The sequence below is a fragment of the Peromyscus californicus genome, unplaced genomic scaffold, assembly GCF_007827085.1.
Source record: "Peromyscus californicus insignis strain IS unplaced genomic scaffold, ASM782708v3 Scaffold_16__1_contigs__length_79575227, whole genome shotgun sequence".
Classification (NCBI taxonomy): domain Eukaryota; kingdom Metazoa; phylum Chordata; class Mammalia; order Rodentia; family Cricetidae; genus Peromyscus; species Peromyscus californicus.
The window spans coordinates 49006184-49026513 of record NW_026294458.1 but is presented as its reverse complement, the minus strand read 5'-3'; the positions used below and the strand labels follow the sequence as shown (position 1 = coordinate 49026513).

Genomic DNA, 20330 nt, shown 5'->3' with positions numbered 1-20330 from the left:
GGCAGTGTGACAACAGATTGGGCCAGTTCTTTCTAAGATTTTATAGATTTTTCTCAAACAATGGTTTTAGTAATTTGGTATATGGCAATAGAAAATTTTATATACTTTATGTGTATATATGTTTATGTGCAAATGTAAATAATTTACACTAGCAATGTAGTTCTGGAGAGAGGGCCTGCCATTCTGAAAGGCATTCCTAGATATTTATCTTTTTGCAGTATTATCTAGTGAATTCAATTAATTTATCTTACTGTAAATATTTTCATTTCTTTATGCCTGCTTATTCTTTTATTTCTAATATTTTGCTATTTTATAGAAGAAATATATGTCTCATTCTAAAATTTAATAGCTATATTTTTGCTTCAAGAAAAGTTGAAACTATTTCACAATTTCTTTTTCTTATAATTATAGGTAATTTTTAGATACTACTTCTTCATGAGTTTTAGAGAGAAAAAATAGTGTATGAATTTTAAATATTCAATAGTTGAATAGATTTAAATTTGGTATATTTTTAGTTTGCTTTTGCATTCTTATTTCTCCTCAATTATATTGGCAATTTCATTTCCCTTTTCTTAATGTACTGTTAAATATATTCAACTTCCCATCTTCTGCTTCTTGCTTTTGTTAATTTTTTTTTTAATAGCCAAATGCTTCAGGGCTGGAGACGTGGCCCAGTAATTAAGCATACTGTCAGCTCCTCTGGAGAACCTGAGTTCAGTTTCCACATCAGCTCACAACTATCACTACCTCCAGTTGCAGGGGATCTGCCATTTCTTCTGGCCTCCATTGCACCAGGCACATATGCAGTGCATTGATATAACATGCAGGCAAAACAGCCATACCCATAAAATACAAATAAAACATTTAAAAATATATACCACACACAAAATTCTTGGTGGATTTTTAAAGAAAGGACTAACTAAAAGATAATTTACAATTAACTAGTGAGGGTATGGAGCACTTAAGTTTAATGGGATGGAAGGACAGTAGAAAGAAGATGGTAGAAGTTAGGGAGATGACTGAATAAATGAAGACCTTGCAGCACACGTGTCATGGGTGGGTCTCAGTTTCCTGAGGTAAAATGAGAGATGAAGTCAGGAAAATCTCCCAGGAGCTCATTTACCACACAGCTAACCTGGCATTCCAGCAACAAGCTCTTAAGTTAGGCATGCAAAAAGGCATGCTCTTGAGTTATGTGGAAGGTGGGGCAAGCATCCAAACATTGCCTCTGACTTCCACAATCTCTGTAATGACCTGTACACACACACAATGTGTGTGTGCACACACATGAAAAACAAAATGTAACCCTCATATCACTCATGAGTCTCTTAGTCAAACTAGTAAGCCTGACATTAATTGTTGGGTAAAAAATGGAGAGAAACTAAAATAAAAGATGCACCAAATGTCCCCCAAAATAATATATATATTATATATATTATATATTATATATAATATATATAATTAACTAAAAATAAAAGAATGAAAATATAACAAAATAGAGCTGTATAACATAAAACTTACATGCATTTAATCTACAGATACCCCAAATTTTAAAATAGAATATGATCACACATTCAGAGTTTAAACTAATGACATCCTCAGTTTTTCAAGAGAATGATAATTATATTTAATAGAGATCTACTGTTTAAAAAAAAAAGACAGAAACTGCTTCCAAATCACTCACAGACTTAGAATGAGCCACTTACCACAGTGAAAGCATTGATTTACCTGGCTGAGTATTCTCATTATTTTAATTAATTCAAAAGATACTTATTAAGCATCTGTGATATTCTGGACAGTGCCCTCAATTCTCAATATGCAAATTACATGGAAAGCCCAGAAAGTAGTGATGCTCAAAAACAAAAATAGATGAGAAGGGAGAAGAAAATTGAGAGAAATGGATGAAAAAGCAGAAGGTGAAGAGAGAAGCAAATTAAAATTTCAATATAAACTTAATTTGTGAATTGAGGATTTTGAATTACCTTAAAAATGTCAATAGTCCTGGAATTAATTGCAATATTAAAATAATACATAGTTCAATAAAATGATCAAACTAAAGGAGACCAAGTTTTAAAAAACCTCCTAGTAATATATGTGCATGTATAAACATTGTACATATTCAGAGAGCTGAATTATCACTTCAGATATCTTGTAGATTTAAGTGATTTAAATGGATAGGATGTAGGTTGATTACTCTTGCATGTGCTTAACAATACATTTTATTAGAAAGTATGTTATCACTGGGTGATATTGTTATCATAAGCTTCAAATAATTTCCATGTATCTGTTACTTATACATTTGCTAAAATGCATAGACTTTTTATTTACTTGCAAAATATACTCCAATGAAGTAACTATTATAATCTGGCACCATATTTTTTCATTTTGGTAACATGTTATATATATTTTTTCAATATACATGAAAAGGCACAATACCCTAATATAGACAAATGATGTCTACCCTAAAGGCATCAGTATATATTCAAAAATAAAAGGTAGCACAGGAAATCTGGAATAAGAGGTAGCACAGAAAATCTGGACTCTTTTCTTGGAAGAGGTGACAAGTGAGAGCTAGTACTTCTTCTTATTCTTGGTTAATGGTTTAAAAGTTACTGTGAAGTTCAACTGGTCTTCAGTGTGAATGGAGGGAGCAAAGGGTATCTAGTTACAACCACAAATATCATCCCTTAAGTATAAGAAATTCATGTACTGAGAAACCTCATGGTGATTTAGCTCCTTATAATACTTTCAACAATTAGCTAGTGACTGCTCCTATTTTAATCATTGGGTTTTTACTTATTAAATCATAACTTTTCATTACATAGCCAAAAATGGCATTTACGGAGACCATTCTGGGATGGATGGCTAGGCACACGTGTTCAAGCAGGTTTTTTTCTGTTTATTTATTTATTATTTTTATTTTTGTTATCAAGAAATTTTCTATTCATTTTACATCCCAACTACAGATCGCCCTCTCCTCCCTCTTCCCATCTTCCAGCCTTCCCACACAACCCACCACCATTCCCACCTCCTCCAAGGCAAGGCCAAGCAGTTTTAAGTTTTAGTTCCTTTGAATTCTTCAAACTCTTCAATGAGCATTGAAGTGTACAATGACAAAGAATTGGATGCAAGCTAATTAGTTAACATTGTTCATACTTGCTGGCAAGATTGGAATTTCTTGGTCAGATTTCTCTACAGGAGAAATCCTAACTACTTACAGTGAAACACACTGGAACCTGGCAAACTGTGGGCAAAGAGTACCTTGAAAATAAAATATTAAAAAGTAGACCTCTGATGCATGTCAAGCATTATGAATTTAAATTCATTTAGTATACACATGGTAGTCCAAAAAGAAGTTTTATATTTGAGAACAACTTTTAGTATTTATAACTATCATTCTTTTGGATATGAGAGATTAAATAGTCCTAAATAAAATATTTAGTTCTTGAAATTGTTTCCATTTTTAATCCCCACTTTTGGGGGCTTTGTATTTACAAATTATTACTAAAGAATAAACTGAGCAGGCTATATCTTCATAGATTGCAAACACCAACGTAAATGAAAATAATGACATGAAAGTGACAAGTGATATTTTAAGCTCATTATACAAATATAATATAAACATAAGTATTGTCAATGTTTCTATGTTTTTTTTAAAGAAAGGGATATATTAAAAAAAGATTATCTTAAGGGAATGGTAATCTGTCTCTTGGATGATCCTGGCTAATTATTAAGGAATTTTTAAATTAGCATTTTCTCTCACATTATCTATATTTCATAATCCCTTGAAAGATTTTTCATATATATCTAATGAACTGCTTAGATAGAACTGTTCTCTGATTTTACTTTCATATTTTTTAAAACATTGACAGCTTACTGGATACTCTTGTGTACTGGGCAATCCAGTTCTTAACCTTTATCTGAAACTCATTATGGGGTAAAGAAACTGAAGTATGACATTATTTTATAGGGGAAATTGAGGTCCCTTATTTTGGTTCTTAGTCTCATTAACAAAATAATTTAAGAATAAATTTGAAACTGAACATAGTGGTACATGCCTTTAATACTGCCAGTTGGTAGGCAGCAGCAAGAGGGTCTCTGAGCTTGTCTACAGAGCAAGTTCCAGGGCAGCCATGGCTACACAGGGCAACTTAGTCTCAAAAAAAAAAAAAAAATCATCAAAAATAGATGATAGATAGATAGATACAGAGATACATAGATACATAGATAGAAGATAGATAGATACATAGATAGATAGATAGATAGATAGATAGATAGATAGATAGATAGATAGATAGACAGACAGACAGATAGATACATAAAGCAAGACAACGAATGCACTCAGAAGGAAGCTGTAGAACAACTGTATTAGAGTTTAAAACAAAGACTCCAGGACAGGCAAGCTGTAAATATAGGCAGATAACTGGACAAGTAAAATGGAGGAAAGGAAGCAGGAAACCATATCATTTGTATAGTCATGTGGCAGAAATGTGATAGAGGTACCAAAGGAAAAAAAGCAGATTGTCTAAATTGTAAGGGAAAAACATGCTCAGGTTTTAGCAAACATCTGAAAGAAAAAACAATGAAATGATAAGGAGGAAAGTTATTCTTTTCTAAGTAAAGAAAAGTTGGATTTCTAGGAAGGAAATATATATTATCTCAATAAAGGGATAATTCCTCCATATCTTTATCACTTTAGCTCAGTAAGCCTTCTTGAGGGTTAATCCCTAAGTTGTTTACAGGTTTAGCTGGATTAACTCTTCTGTTTCAGTAACATGGAGTAGTAGGTTTCAACCTACGCCAGAGACAGAATTTGGATTTTATTTTTTTTTACTAGGAGGAAATAACTTTTCCTTATAGGATCTCAACAAAACCCAAGCATCTTTCAAGACTACTGTAATCACCCCCTTCAAATATATAATCATTACATCTTAGAAGATGGGATGCAAATGACGAACAAACATCTAATTTCTACCAGGAAAATACAGATTCATAAACAATTTATTGGAAAAATATTAGTGTCTACAATGGAGTTTAAGTCATGTCCACAAATTCAGCCTCCAGACATTGATGCCCATTTAGGAGATGATAAAACAACAAATCTCTCTTCTAACCTTCCTGAACTACAGCAAGGACATTCTAAAACTGTTGTTTTTGGAGTCCCTGTCCCTAAATTATCTAGCCAGTTCATATCTCCTCTCCTTATCATTTACATATGGAAGATGACCTAGAGTTGAACTGGTAAATTTCAAAGATGACTTTAATCCTGATAAGGTCATCTAAACTGAGCCATACAGTTCTTAGTGGTCCCCTAGAGTCACAACCCTCAACAGTTATTTAAATATCAATCTTTGCACACTAGCCAGAAATCAAACTATGTGTGATATTTTTGAGGGAGCCTGACTTTGCTTATAGCTTGTTTTACTTCTCAAAGGATTTGCACAAGTTCAAAAATCTTAGATCAACTCACACAAAATGTAATGGTACTGAAAATGTAATAGTAGCTAAAGTAGTGTAGAAAAAAAGATAAAATCTGAAGTGAGATTATTAATAGATTGCTTATATAAGTATTTTCAAATTTACCAATAGCAAATCACTACCAACATTGTTGGTGTAGGTATTTTTATCTACCATTTCAAATGAGCTATTATCAGTTAATTAGCATGTGCATAAAACTACAGGGTTTTGAGATTTAATATTTTCTGGCCCAGAGGAAAAGAGTTTCCAAGTCCTCACTTTAAAACATTATGACTATATTGAACACAGCCCTATCTCTGCTTTCCAAACACAACTTCTTGTAGCTGGTACTTGCAGTACTCTGATTATTAATGCATTTTCTTCTATAACAGTTTCATACACAATTATGTATCCTGGTTATCATCCCCATCTGTACTGTTCCCTGTTTCCCTCGTACTCATGCAAGTGCTCCTTTCTTACTTATAATTCTCTTTCTCGCATGTGTTAGTTTTTGTTTTGTTTGGTGTGTCACAGAGTTTAACTAAGGCCATCTGTGTGATCCAGAATTTGGAATAACCGTCATGGACTGGTGGACTCACCACCAGTGGCTATACAAGTTGATGGTATGCCGTCATCTCACTAGGAATTCATTAGTTGCCAAGTGAACTACTGCAAGTTGGAAAGTCACACGAGCCACTTCCCCATCTACAGCTGACTGTTAGGGAGTCCAATTGGAGCTCAGTGCCAATAGGAACAGCTTTTGTGAGCTCACAATTGCCATGGAGATGTCATGTTTAGAAAATGGCATTTCTCAGCCCTCCCCCTACCTTCTGTCTCTTGCAAAATTCTGTACCATATTCTGGATGTTTCCCTGAGTCTTGCACTGAATCATTCTTTATTCTCAGCATCATGTACAGATAAGAAAGGGTCTTGGCAATAATCTTCATTTGGTACAAGAAACCAGGAGAAATTTGGCAAAAACAAATATTAATTTTCAAGATAAAACAAAAGTGAGAATTCGAAATAAGGAGATAAAGATCACTTCTCCATCAAACCTCCATGGAACTTATTTCTCTAATTTGATATTTTGATATATTTTAGTAAGATTTGAGTTGCAGGACTATGCCTTGCTCAAGGGAGTCTTTAACCTTAGGTGTCAACTAATGCTATTATCAACCATTTATGACTGTCAAAAATCAGGATTATTATTGGCCCATTGTAGAAGATGAATATGATGTGGGTTTTTTAACTCTGCTGCTTTTATAATGGGGGTGTATGAATTATTGCTAATGTGCTTTTTCTGGATGATTCATTTTCAAGATCTTTTCAAGTGCATTAGAAAAAGCTTTAATTTTGAAATTGTGCTATGTGAGGCTTGTTCTCATTGTGTTTGACTTGGAGAAGGTTTGAAGAGAATTTAAAATGAAAAGCTCCTCTTGAGCATTAAAAAAATGTGAAGTGTTTTTGATTACTCAACTTTAATATAAGAAGTAAGCAAGTTTTTGATATCCCCGGTTATAGATTTTAAACTTTGTTTTTAAGTGACTCATACAAGTCAGTTATTTTTTCTCAAAGATTTGTTAGCGGTTAATGACTGCAGGAAGGAAGGAAGGGCGCCATTTTCTTCCATTGTGTTTCCACTAATAGGCTGCCCATGCTACACTCAATAACCTCTCACCCATGCATGGGCAAAAAAACTAATTAAACTTAGTGAGTCACAAAGATAGCATAAAAATAAAAGAAGGACTCATTAGGAAGTAAAGGGATTTCTGGAAGAGAATGCGAGAGGGAAACTGGAGTGAAAAGTAACAATATTCATTACATATATGTATGAACTTTTCAAAAAAATTTAAAAACGAGAGTGGGTTACTCCAAAAGTAAAGCATTCAGTTTTAGAAACTGTGAGCTATAGAACTTATATTGAACAGTAGACATATCTATCAATCTCTTCAGGATATTGAATTCCAGGTTCTGACACTAAAGCTAGGTCAGGCAATTTGTACCTTCTCCTTTAGCATAGCAAAAGAGAATGTACCCAGTTTGCTTACAGCGTACCCAGCAGTATTTGTACCATGAGAAAAATTCAGACTACATCCCTCGAATTTCTTTTTCCAATGAGTTTATCATCTGATCCCTCAAAAATGACATTTACAAATCCTATTAATAACTTAATAAAATTCATCTATAAAATGTATTAATACCTGAGGTTCACACTGAGTCCCTGCTGATCTGTTTAAGACCAAGAGCATGTAAGGTTCAAACATAAGAGCATGTCTCTTAGTGGACCTAATTCCTACCTGAGATCTCCAAAAGGTAGAAAAGATAGCACTCGCCATGTGAAGCTATGTAAGACCCGCCTTGTTCTCAGTGTGACCTAATAGCTTTGCAATGGATGAAAAAGTAACTTGTCCTACTCATGTGCCCAGGTGGTATGGTGGTCTACTTCAGAATTCAGGAAAATGAATCACCTTCACAAAAGTAGAAGTAGCTCCTTTTCAAGTCGGTCTGAAAGGCAACAAAATCACAAAAATGAAGAGAGCAAATGAATCAGAACAGTTCAGACAGGACTGCTTAGGGCATGTTTAAACCACTGCTGAGACAAGGCTACTTTCCAAGAAATTTCTCTCAGAGAGATTTTCTTCCTGAAACTCCAGTGTTAATGGTCAGAATGCAGTTAGAGGGGCAAGCAGCCTCATACTATAAGCCAAGGAAAGATTGCTAAGGAGATATTTCTTGAAAACTGATCTTTGGGTTTTTTTTGTTGTTGTTGTTGTTTGGTGGGGAAAAATGAATGTTTAAAAGACAAAGATTCTTTGCTTTGCTTCTTAGATAATATAATTCAAGTATAAAATGCAATTATTTTGGGCTCACGCTCTCTAAGTGACTCTCAACTGTGATTATTTCCTATCTTTACTCTTCGTCAAAAGGTCCTACTTTCTGAATATAAGGAGATTATCATTCTACAGTCAATGGCTTATGGGGAACTCTCACAATGTTTGATGCTAATGTATCCACTATCTGTGGTGGTATTGTGTTCCCCAAAATATTGTGCACCCTAATAAACTTATCTGGGGTCAGAGACAGAACAGCCACAATATTAAACATAGAGGATAGGCAGTGGTAGCACAGACCTTTAATCCTAGCATTCCAGAGGCAGAAATCCATGTGTTCAAGGATACACCCAAGCATGGTGACTCATGCCTTTAATCCCAAAAAGCAAGTCTTTAATCCCAGGGAGTGAGGCAGATAGCAGAAAGGTATATAAGGCGTGAGGACCAGAAACTAGGAACATTTGGCCTGGTTAAGCATTTGGCTGATTAAGCATTTTGCTGGTTAAGCATTTGGCTGGTTAAGCTTTTAGGTTTTGAGCAGCAAAGTTCAGCTGAGAGCCATTCAGATATGAGGACACAGAGGCTTCCAGTCTGAGGAAACAAGATCAGCTGAGAAGTTGGCCAGGTGAGGTTAGCTGTGGCTTGTTCTGTCTCTCTGATCATCCAGTGTTCAACCCAATAACTGGCCTCAGGTTTGATTTAATTAATAAGACCATTTAAGATTCCTGCTATAACTATCCTTTTACTCTTCCAAACATTGTCTCTGAACCATCAGACAACCTTGAGGCTCCACACTGCCTTCTATGCAGTGAGACTTTCCATTGCAATAGAGAAGAAAGGTGATTGTAGTGTACATTCCATTTTAAGACAAGGGAATGGATACTCTAAAGATAGAATTTGAAACAAAAGGGAATGTAGAAACAGTAAATAAGCTGCACAGTATAAAGAAAATTCATATTGACTCTATACCTCTGTACATTATCACTTATTTAAAAAAATATGGTTGGTTAGGGAAATGGCACCATGGATATTGGTTTATGACCTGCAAGCACTAGGAATTGAGTTCAAATTCACACTATTCATGTAAAAAGGCAGGCATTATGGCCTGTAACTCAAATATTGAGGGGTGGAGACCACTGGGTCACAAACACTTGCTGGCCAGTCAACATAGTCTGAACAGCAAATTTTCAGAAGAGTGATGAATCCTGTTTAAGGCTATAACAGGAGAGTGACAGAAAAAGGCAACAAATGTCTTGTTATGAGCTCAGCAGGCATTTGCACTAACAGGTACATGTGCATGACACACCCGCCTACCCACTCACCCACCGAGAGAGAGAGAGAGAGAGAGAGAGAGAGAGAGAGAGAGAGAGAGAAGAAGAAGAAGAAGAAGAAGAAGAAGAAGAAAAGAAAAGAAAAGAAAAGAAAAGAAAAGAAAAGAAAAGAAAAATTGAAATATAATTTACATTTGCAAAGTCTCTTCATTTGGGAAATGTAAGCATCTAATAAAAAGAAAGGTATGACTGGGTTATCGCTGTGGTTGTATCTGATCACATTGTGACCTAGATTGACCCTATAAATCAGTATAAAAATATGAAACCCACAAATTATACTAGTGTTTATTTTATTTGAATGATTCTCAATAAAATTTTATGTGACATATAATTACTCTCAAATTTTATTACAAAATTAATATTACATTAATGGTATTTTATAAAAGAAGCAACTGAATAGAGCAGATGTGTGAATTTTTAAAATGCAGCTGTTATTCAAATAAAACAATTAATGCTTAAGAACAATTTTTCAAACATAGTATAAGGTAATCATAAAAATTGTCAAAAAGTCTAAGTTGTCTTACTTTGTTACTACTTGGAGCTAAGAATAAGTAACCATTGGACCTAGATTGACATGGTAGACAATAAAATCTGGAAGTAGGTGACATTCATGTAAAAATCTCCAAGATAATAAAAACTAAAAGTGTATCATAAATTTTTATGGCACTAAGTAGCTATAAACACATATATACACATCTGTATTATCCTGATAAAACTTGACTTAAAGATGGTCATTTCATTTTTTTTCACATATTTAACTTTAATGTTATTAGTATTATATATAAAAATATCAACTAATGACTTCTACAGAAGCAAAAATGATATTCATGCAATGTACTTATGAAAAGTTATTCACTTGCCATGGTATCCTAAAATTATACTTAAAAGACACAATTGTACCACTTCAAACTGTTTTTATTCTCTATTCTTTTCTAAGAGCCATAAGACTGCAGTGCACATGCGTGTGTGTGTGTGTGTGTGTGTGTGTGTGTGTGTGTGTGTGTGTGTGTGTTTGTGTGTGTGTGTGTGTGTATGTGTGTGTGTGTTTGTGGTGTGATAAAAATCTTGAGGGTTTTTATATGAACACAATAATAAACATAAACAACTTTATGGCAAAATGTTTAACAGTATGTACCTGTATCATTTACCAACATATGATTTTGTTCTTTAAAATTAAGCAATAAAATAAATTTGTATTTCCCCAAAAATAAGTAAAACTCAAAGAATAATGCACATAGCATATAAAATCTGGTACTTTTAACAAGTAAATTGTTTTCAGTAAGTTAAAATGCAGAGAATATAAATCAACAGATTACCAACATATTTTACATATTTTAAAATTGTTTTCAATATAGTAACAGGTTATATTGCATAAGGATATTTGGGAACAATGGAGTCTTTCTGAGGATCTACATCTTCTTGAAACTAGAAGGCCAACAAAATCACCTGCATTAGGGCCTTTCAGGATTTTGTCTCATGAATTAAAAGAATGAAAGTCACAGATCACAAGACCACAGAGGGCGCATTTTAGATTATATTTATTATGGATTCATAGGTGGGAGCTTAAGAGGAATAAAGATCCATGACATTTGAATTAATCAGACCTGAAGGTCTGCCACGAGATGGGTCAAGAGCCCAAGATAGGAAGGGGAGCTTCAGAGAAAGAGTGAAAAAGCCCAGAGTTCCAGAGTAGTCAACTTAGGCTCCGGCCAGTATCCAAAACAAGGAGACTGGCAAGAAGAAGGAAAATTTATTCTGAGCAAAAACTCAGAATGGTGGCCAGATGCTATAAAAATCAGGGCAGCTCACAGGGAATGTGCTAGGGAGCAGAAATTCAGGGAAAGAATAATGATTTCACCTTTATCTTTGCCATGACTTGAGTTAAACCTGTCTCAGTGAGAATGGTCCTTTGGCCAGATAACCCAATTGGATTATCTCTTAAGGAAAAAGGCAATGACATTTCTCCACGAGACATAAATGTCTTTCTTTTGGCTAGGAGGCAACAGCTTTCCCTTAACAAGCTTTCTATGTTACTGTATATTACACAGATTTCGTGGCAAACTTGCTTCCAGAAAGTCTCACTGTGTATTACATGATGAAAAATAGGAAAACAGAGAATGTGTAAGAATGCTAAGCAAATTATCCTCTCAACTATAGATAAGATCTTGTTATAATAGCATATTAACTTTATCATACTGTATGATTTCTAATGTGTTACAATTGTCCTGTTCCTATCAACTTCTTCAAACTTGAGAATTTACAAATTAAGAAATAAAACAATAAGCTTCATTATAAAACAGAACAAATAGCCAGGCGGTGGTGGCGCACGCCTTTAATCCCAGCACTCGGGAGGCAGAGCCAGGCGGATCTCTGTGAGTTCAAGGCCAGCCTGGGCTACCAAGTGAGTCCCAGGAAAGGCGCAAAGCTACACAGAGAAACCCTGTCTCGAAAAACCAAAAAAAAAAAAAAAAAAAAAAAAAAAAAAACAGAACAAATAATCCCCAAAAGACCATTTGTCTTAGGGTTCTCATTATTGTGAAGAGACACCATGACCATGGAAACTCTTATAAAGAAAATGTTTATTTGGGATTCCTTGCTTACAGTTTCAGAAGTTCATTCAGTCCATTATCATCACAGTGAGGAATAAGGCAGCATGCAGGCAGAAATGGTGCTGGAGCTGAGAGTCCTTACATTTTCATGGGCAGGCAGCAGGAAGTCTACTGAGACACTCAGTGGTATCTGAGGACAGACCACCTCAAAGTCACCCCCACCATGACACACTTCCTCCAACAAGGCCATACCCACTCCAACAAAGCCACACCTCCTAGTAGTGCCACTCCTTATGAGATTATGGGGGCCCATTATATTCAAACTACCACACTATTTAACAATGGGTCAGCCTCAAAATAAAACTAAGCTTAAACATCAATAAATGAATTCACATCTTGAGAAAAATACTTTTCATTTATGCTGTAATGAATTCCTCAACTAAGGAAAGAGCATTTCACCATGTAAATTTCAAAGCAAATATATTTTAATTATTTTCAGTATTCAAATGTTTCTTTTCTACCTGAAGTTGGCCACTGTTGTCTGTTAAGTACTTTTTAGCATTTTTTAAAAAATTTCCCTTGGGTTGTTCAAGTAGAAATAAGAACACACACACATATCACACTCTAAGTCATAAGCAGACACTGATGAATGTATTCTTTCCAAATGTGCTTACAGTTCAGAGGTGTTACATAAAATTTTAGAGGAACATAACATAAACTGGAGTAGAGACTGCTTTTGTGAAATGATGCTTTGCAGGTTGAGGGCAGAAAAACTTGTGCCTGATTATAATCTAGGTCAGTTTGAAAGCTGAAATAAAAATACTGCATCCCATACACCGTTTCATTTTTTATTTCTATATGTAACTCTTAAAATTTGTTTTTGGAGCTGTATATTTTTGTTATCAACCTGAAATACATTTGTATGTATATCTCAAATTATGAACACATCCATCAACACATATTTTCACAGAAAAAAAATACATGACATTCTTCTAGTGTTACTCGTATCTATTTTACAGATTTGCTCTTAAATCTAGCACCAATTGAAGATGGTTTTACATCACTTGTGAGAGAAGTGTGATGAGTTGTGGACAATATCACAGAAGTTTTCTACAACTTGTATTTTCAGATGTGAAGTACTTGAAAGAGGAGGACGCTAACCGAAAGACGTTCACTGTCAGCAGCACACTGGATTTCCGAGTGGACCGTAGTGATGATGGAGTGGCGGTCATCTGCAGAGTAGACCATGAGTCCCTCAATGCCACCCCTCAGGTAGCCATGCAGGTGCTAGAAATACACTGTAAGTAAACACACTCCCTCCTCCTTTGTTTCTTGATTTGTATTTAAAATCAGTTTTTAAATTACATGAAGTTATAGCAAATGTGCGAAAAAAACCTACCTATACTCATGAGTTTCAATCACATTCAAAGGTAAGAGTGCTTTATCTGAGTGTGGCTCTTAACAATGAAGGAAAATAAGGAACATCTCAGATTTAATGTTCTTAATTGTGGTTGGAGTTCTGGCTTGATGTGTATATGTGTGGAAGAGGGTGCATGAGGACAGTGGGGATATATCAAACTATTTTAGTCACTCAAAAATTGTTTCCCCTTGTTTTTAACCTTCTACATGCTAGATGTTAGTCTCTCTGAATGCAGAGGCACCTCGCCTACAACCATAATTATAATTGCAGTCACAATGTTAATCGAGTGATGTGCACGTATGAGGGGTAGTGCTGAAGATTTGGGGTGTTGTCTCACATGGCCTGATGTACAGTCAGTGTTGTCAGTTACAAGGTGTACAGGTAACCGTGCAGATCAAGGGGGATAAGTCAATTGCTAGTAAATGGTAGACTTGTAATCTTTTACTTAGAGAAGTCCTAGGGATACAGATTTACGAAAATGAAACTGAGTTACTTGAAATGCATAAGCCAAAATAAAAAGGAGAAGATAAAATATCATCTTTGTGAGTTTCATGATTTGATTCTTTGAGATAATGAAATGATTTTTTTTTTTTTTGGTTGCCTTTCCTGGGATGAAATTAAAGCCTGAACTTGGAATTAGATTAAACCCTAAAGTGCTGAACTATGATTAAACACCACTGTTCTAATATGCTTATTGTATTTTGTATTTCATTTATTAGTCAGTTTTGCACTGATCCTTAATAAATAGCAGCCATGGTTTAGGATTCTGTACTTACAAAAAATACCAAAAGAACAAAACTAAAGCTAACCTACTTGTCTCCAATTGTTATCACCACTAAAACAACAATAAAAATGCTTCTTTTGCAAAATAAGTTGTAATGATAACATAGGTAATGCAAATAATCTCTGCATGCAACATAGTACCAAGTGACAATTATTATGCAAGAAAGATAAGCCAAATGAGATGGTAGGAAGATGAAAACAGTGGTAAGATTATTGCTTTGATGAGCTTACCAAATTGTAATGCTGAGGAATGAATGATACAAAGTCGTGAATTAGGAGCACACCTGTTACATTTATTTCTAGAAACATCAGGACAATCAGAAAGACCATAGTGGAACCCACTGGGACAGAATAAACAGCATTAGTGAAAAATACTAGAGACGTGTCTGAAACTATTGCAATTTAAAAGCAATTTGCATTGCATTAGATTAGTTTTACTAGATTTTTCTCCTGCTGTCCTTGAAACAGATTCCAACTCAAGCACACATAGAGACCACATTAATATCATTTCTAGTTTCAATATTTATATAAAAATGACTTTGTGAAGGTCGCCAAAACTGTTTAGACTGATTATGAGTTAGAGAATCAATTCCTGTGTTGATTTGATTATAAACTAGATAATTAATCCCTATAAGCTGGAGACAATTTAAGTCAAGTTTGAGGCATTTAAAAGATTTCAAATGGATGTCAATGACTATCCCTTTACATTGCTTATTTGATCAATGAATCTACAAGGTACAAGAAATAGAGTAAGTTGATATTTTTAAAGAAACATATTGCTATCATAATAGATTTAATTTTTAAATATACTTGTACTCTGTGAGGTAATAGTATTTTGAACATTTCTCATTTATTTAACTATAATTAAAACATATGAGGTACACAATTAATAGAAATCAAGTCATAATAATTGTTGACAAACACCATCATGTCACAATCCTTCAGCTAATGAAGCAGTTGACAATTTGTTTAGGTTTCTGTGTGTTCACAGAGACACAGTTGAGTTTTGTTATAAGAAGCAGACTGTTTAGAATGAAATTAGGCTTCTAGGTCTGAGTATTTGCCTCAGTGGGTGTTTTCTGCATGAGCATGAAGACGTCAATTTAGATCTCCAATATCTACAAGAAAGGCAGGCACAGAGACATGCACCGGTCACCACTTCTGAGAATGCAAAGGCAGGGGGAAATCGCATGCTCGCTGTCTAGCTAAAGGAAGAGTAATGAGAGCGCTTTCCAGTTCAATGGAGACCTAGTCTCAAAAATCAAGGTGGAGAGTGAACGAGTACAAAATGCAGAAGTCTACCTCTATTCTAGCCTCCCCGTGAGCGTGCACAGGTGAGAATTCCTTCACAGACAGAGACACACAAATATACACATGCAAACAAACAATAAAATAAGTCTCAGAGAAACACATTACTTAAATAAAAAAAAATGAAGTCAGGTTTTTCTATATATTTGGAAGAAGGTTCAGGATGTGATGCTGTCAATGATAGAATTATGCCGGGCGGTGGTGGCGCACGCCTTTAATCCCAGCACTCGGGAAGCAGAGCCACACGGATCTCTGTGAGTTCGAGGCCAGCCTGGGCTACAGAGTGAGTTTCAGGAAAGGCACAAAACTACACAGAGAAACCCTGTCTCGAAAACAATAATAATAATAATAATAATAATAATAACAATAACAATAATATAATTATGTCAGTGATTGGAATTTCATAATTTGATTTAGAAGACAGAAATTTTAAAACAGAACTAAGTTTGTTAATATGACACACTAACCAGGGTAAGCTTCTGATAGCTGAGTATTCTGGCCTCTCATGTCACCTCAGTTTTTCATTGATCTTGGCCTTGCCTTCCTCCATCCCATAGTCACAGAACAACTTTACTGCCCAGAATTATTGTGACCGTTTTAAGTATTTCAGTTTAGCTGTTAGTTCTAAACATCTACTGACAAGCTCATTTTTACTTCCTTGGAAATTCATATTGGTACTATAAAATCCCTAGTCACCTATTTGTTATTTTTTTTATATTTAATATATTTAGTATATATTGTTTTGAAAATTTCACAAAGGTCAGTAACTGAGTTCTTTAACTTTTACAAAGTTTTACATGAAAGATTTCACATTCCTGCAGAGTGATGAATTAAAAATGCCATCTTCTTCTATCATGGATTAATATGTAAGTGGCCAGAGGGCAGAAACTAGATCAATTTAAATTATTTTTCTTAGAATCTAACATACCATCATTCAAGTATATCAAGCTAATTAAAACCAACTGATGGTAATACTAAATGTTCCTTATGGATACAGAACATTCTCCAGAGATGATGCAAGTATAGTTATTTGAGAGAATTACAGTTAGTATTGAAATTAGAGCAAATGCATCAAATGCTACAGTCTTCATTAATATCTAAGGGTAATGGCAAAATATCTATATTTTCCACCTAGAAACAGGAGATTATCAAATCATATACATATATATATACATATATATATATATATATATATATATATATATATATATGTAATACATAGGATGAACAAATTGCTATGGATTCAAACAGAGGAACATAGAGTGCAGTTTTGGAAAAGGGGATAAAATAGAGTGGTTAGTAAATTCAGGATTTCTTCATTGTATAATAATATTCTCACTATGGATGATCTCAGAAATGGTCCCAAATGGAGAATTGTTTAGAAGAAATATCATGTTTTCTCTAGTGTGTGAACAGAGAACATATGCATTTTTAAAATAATGTACAAAATAATAACTGTACAAGACACAAGAATCCTGTTGTCAGATTGTAGGAAATTGAAAGTAAAAGTTGAAAACATAAGACCAAGGAACATAATGAAAATGCATGGTAAGATAAATTATAAAAGGGTGTTTCAGCTCTGTATCCTTGTTATGTAGAATTTTTAAAGGAATTATCCTATGAAATATATGAGAGCAACATTTACAATTTACAAAGGATTAATCATTTTTTTACATACTTCCACTTTGATGAAAGGCACTCCTTTTAAACTGGAATTTAAGAAAGAGAAGAATAGATATTGTCTTTTCCTGTCAACCACAAATGATTTTAAATTTCACGTATTAGGTAAGAGAATACTTCTCAACTGAACAACATGTAAAGCCACTCATTTTTAACAGATGAAAACTCTTATTTATCTTTCTAACTTTACTTGTATCTCTTTGAAACAAAACTTTTTTATTGATCTGATCTAATTTTCAAGAACCAGATCATATGAGTCAGATTTTACTCAGTGCTCAGTAGAAATAATGTATGTGCACCAGCAGAAGACTCCATACAGTACACAGTATAGAAGAAAAACCAAAACAGCTATTTTCTGCACATGACATTGCATTGACAAAATTATACTAAAGTGTAACTCTTATTGAAAATGAAAAACACAAGGAAAAAATAGTAAAATGTCAGAGTTATTCTATTTGTATTAGAAAGCACTGTAACACTTGTCTAGAGTGAAATGTAGTTTAGAGTCTGGATTTTTAAATGTTTATGCATGTGTTTTAAAATACATTATATACTTCCCCATCAAAACAAAAATCTTATAATAAATTATTAATATTTGTTTTGTATTTGTATTTGGATGTGATGTTTCATGTATAAAAATGAAACTGCTTAAAAATGTTGATCATTAACATTTAAGCCGTAAGTAAAGCAGTTAAAATGGCTCATGAATTATGTCCTCCATTTGAGCCCAAACATTCTATCTGAGTGACAATGGAAGGCTGTATGTGAAAGCAAGAGAAGAGAAGAGAAGGGAAGGGAGATGAGGGATTGGGAAGGGAAGGGAGTTAAGGGGCTGGGAAGGGAAGGGAAGGACTTCAGGAAAGAAGAGAAGGGGAGGGAGCATCAGGTTTAGGGATAGCATTGTGTTTAAATGATATCAGTTAGGTTAGTGATAAATGAATATATATGCATCAAATACATTTTAAAATAACTCAGAACACGTTCCATTGCTAAATGAGATAATATCTCTATAAGGAGTTAATGGTCAATTTCAATTCCTGACCTACACATTCTGATAATTATGTTTCTAATCTAGGTAGCAAAACAATGGGTAATAAAGTTATTTTATTTCCCCTCAACATCTTATGTTGGAAAACATTCCATAGTGTTTCTATGGTGATTCTGTTGTTGTTAAATCTCCTTTAGAGAATTACCTTGGGCTAGAGAAACAGAACTCACTGTTGTAAATTTCCGCTACATTTATCATCCATGTAATGCATTTCAGCTTTTATTCTCATGAATTGATTAAAAATACAATTCTGATTATTATAGAAGAGAATCATTGGTTATGTGCTTAGGGAGTACCAGCTCTGTTGTTTATGTACTCTCTTTCTTGTGGGTATTTGGTATACAGAACAAAGATATTTCTAAATGGAAAAATGGAGATTTTTTTCATTTGATGTGTTTTCCTGTTGATTCTTCTTTTTGAAAATAAAAAATACTATAGGCTGCAGAGATATCTCTGGTTAAGGGCCTTTGATACCCTTGCATAGGATCTGAGTTCAGTTCCAAACACCCACAGAGGTCAGCTCAAAGCTCCTTGTATCTCCAGGGACCCATTCCTCTCTTCTGCCTCTGTGCCCACCCACCGATAATAGAGAGAGTCATATATGCAAATATTAAATATATGTAAATAAAAAATAATGGAAATCCAATCTCACCAGTTCACCTTGCACAGAACCCCTGTGTTTCTGAAGCCCAAAGTACATTTTAAAACATCTTGTACATCTCATAAAATATGCTTTTACAATTTTCTACCAAGTTTAGAAATTTTTGCAATTTTAGAAAACATGGTTGTTTCAGATCTTATAGGCTTATAAGACACACAGTTCTATGTGCTATATGTATTTAAAAACATGTATCTCATTGAACTAACATCTCCTTTGAGGAGTGTTGGTTACAAAAGGCAAGTAATGCAAGAACTCTATTCAGAAACCTAACAAGTTTCTAAACATTTTCCAGGAAGTTACATCTATGATATTTTACCTGAAGTAAGTATTACAGACATATTTTGTTCATTAAGTAAATAAGTTCTTATCCCACATAAATGTTAGATATAGTCCATTTAGTCTTTTTAATATCAAATAATTAAAAGTGATTGAATTATCAAATATTTTACTCTTTCTAAATGTGATGCTTCAAATTATCATATATTATGCCATTGATCATAACAGATTTTGTTTTCTGAAGTCAATTTATATATCTATCCAAAGATCAGTATGGATTCTAAGGTTTAAAAATGAGAAATTAGCCGGGCGGTGGTGGCGCACGCCTTTAATCCCAGCACTCGGGAGGCAGAGCCAGGCGGATCTCTGTGAGTTCGAGGCCAGTCTGGGCTACCAAGTGAGTTCCAGGAGAGGCGCAAAGCTACACAGAGAAACCCTGTCTCGAAAAACCAAAAAAAAAAATGAGAAATTACCTTTAAAAAGTAAAATGATGCCCTCTAAAATGTTTTATTCTAATCAAAGCTTATTGTAAAGTACTCAGTTTTACTTCTTGTGCTGGGGCTAGAACCCTGAACAAGAGAAGCAAATGTTCTAGAAAAGGCCTTCAACCCCAGCCCTGAAGTCTTACAGCGTTCAAATTGTTGTTCTGAAGGACAAGAAACAAGAGACTTAGAATAACAGATGCTTACATCCCAGAAAAACCTAACAATGGGTTGCTCAAAATGTTTTAAATTATTATAGGCGTGGAAATTAAACATATAAAGAAGAAAAGTTAATAGCAAAATTGTAGAGTGTATGCATATTGTAGAAGATACAGAAAATAATGTACTATTTAACTAATGTTAAAATTTTATTGAATAACTGTAATAAAGAATTAAAAGTGGCTAAGGAGCTCCATAGTCACCATATTCACAGCGTGATGGAGGCTGAACACAGTGAGGTTAGAACAAGTGTGGGCTACACAGGAAGTTGTAGGACATTCTGAG

General features: G+C 34.3%; 1 protein-coding gene across 2 annotated transcripts in view; it reads left to right on the top strand.

Annotated features, from left to right (window-relative positions):
• Cadm2 (cell adhesion molecule 2) overlaps positions 1-20330 on the top strand; it is a 974322-nt gene that overhangs the window by 836056 nt on the left and 117936 nt on the right. For both annotated transcript variants that reach the window (XM_052740982.1, XM_052740983.1), the window contains one exon: positions 13298-13468. In XM_052740982.1, the coding sequence (XP_052596942.1) occupies positions 13298-13468 (171 nt within the window). The remainder of the gene's footprint in view (positions 1-13297; positions 13469-20330) is intronic.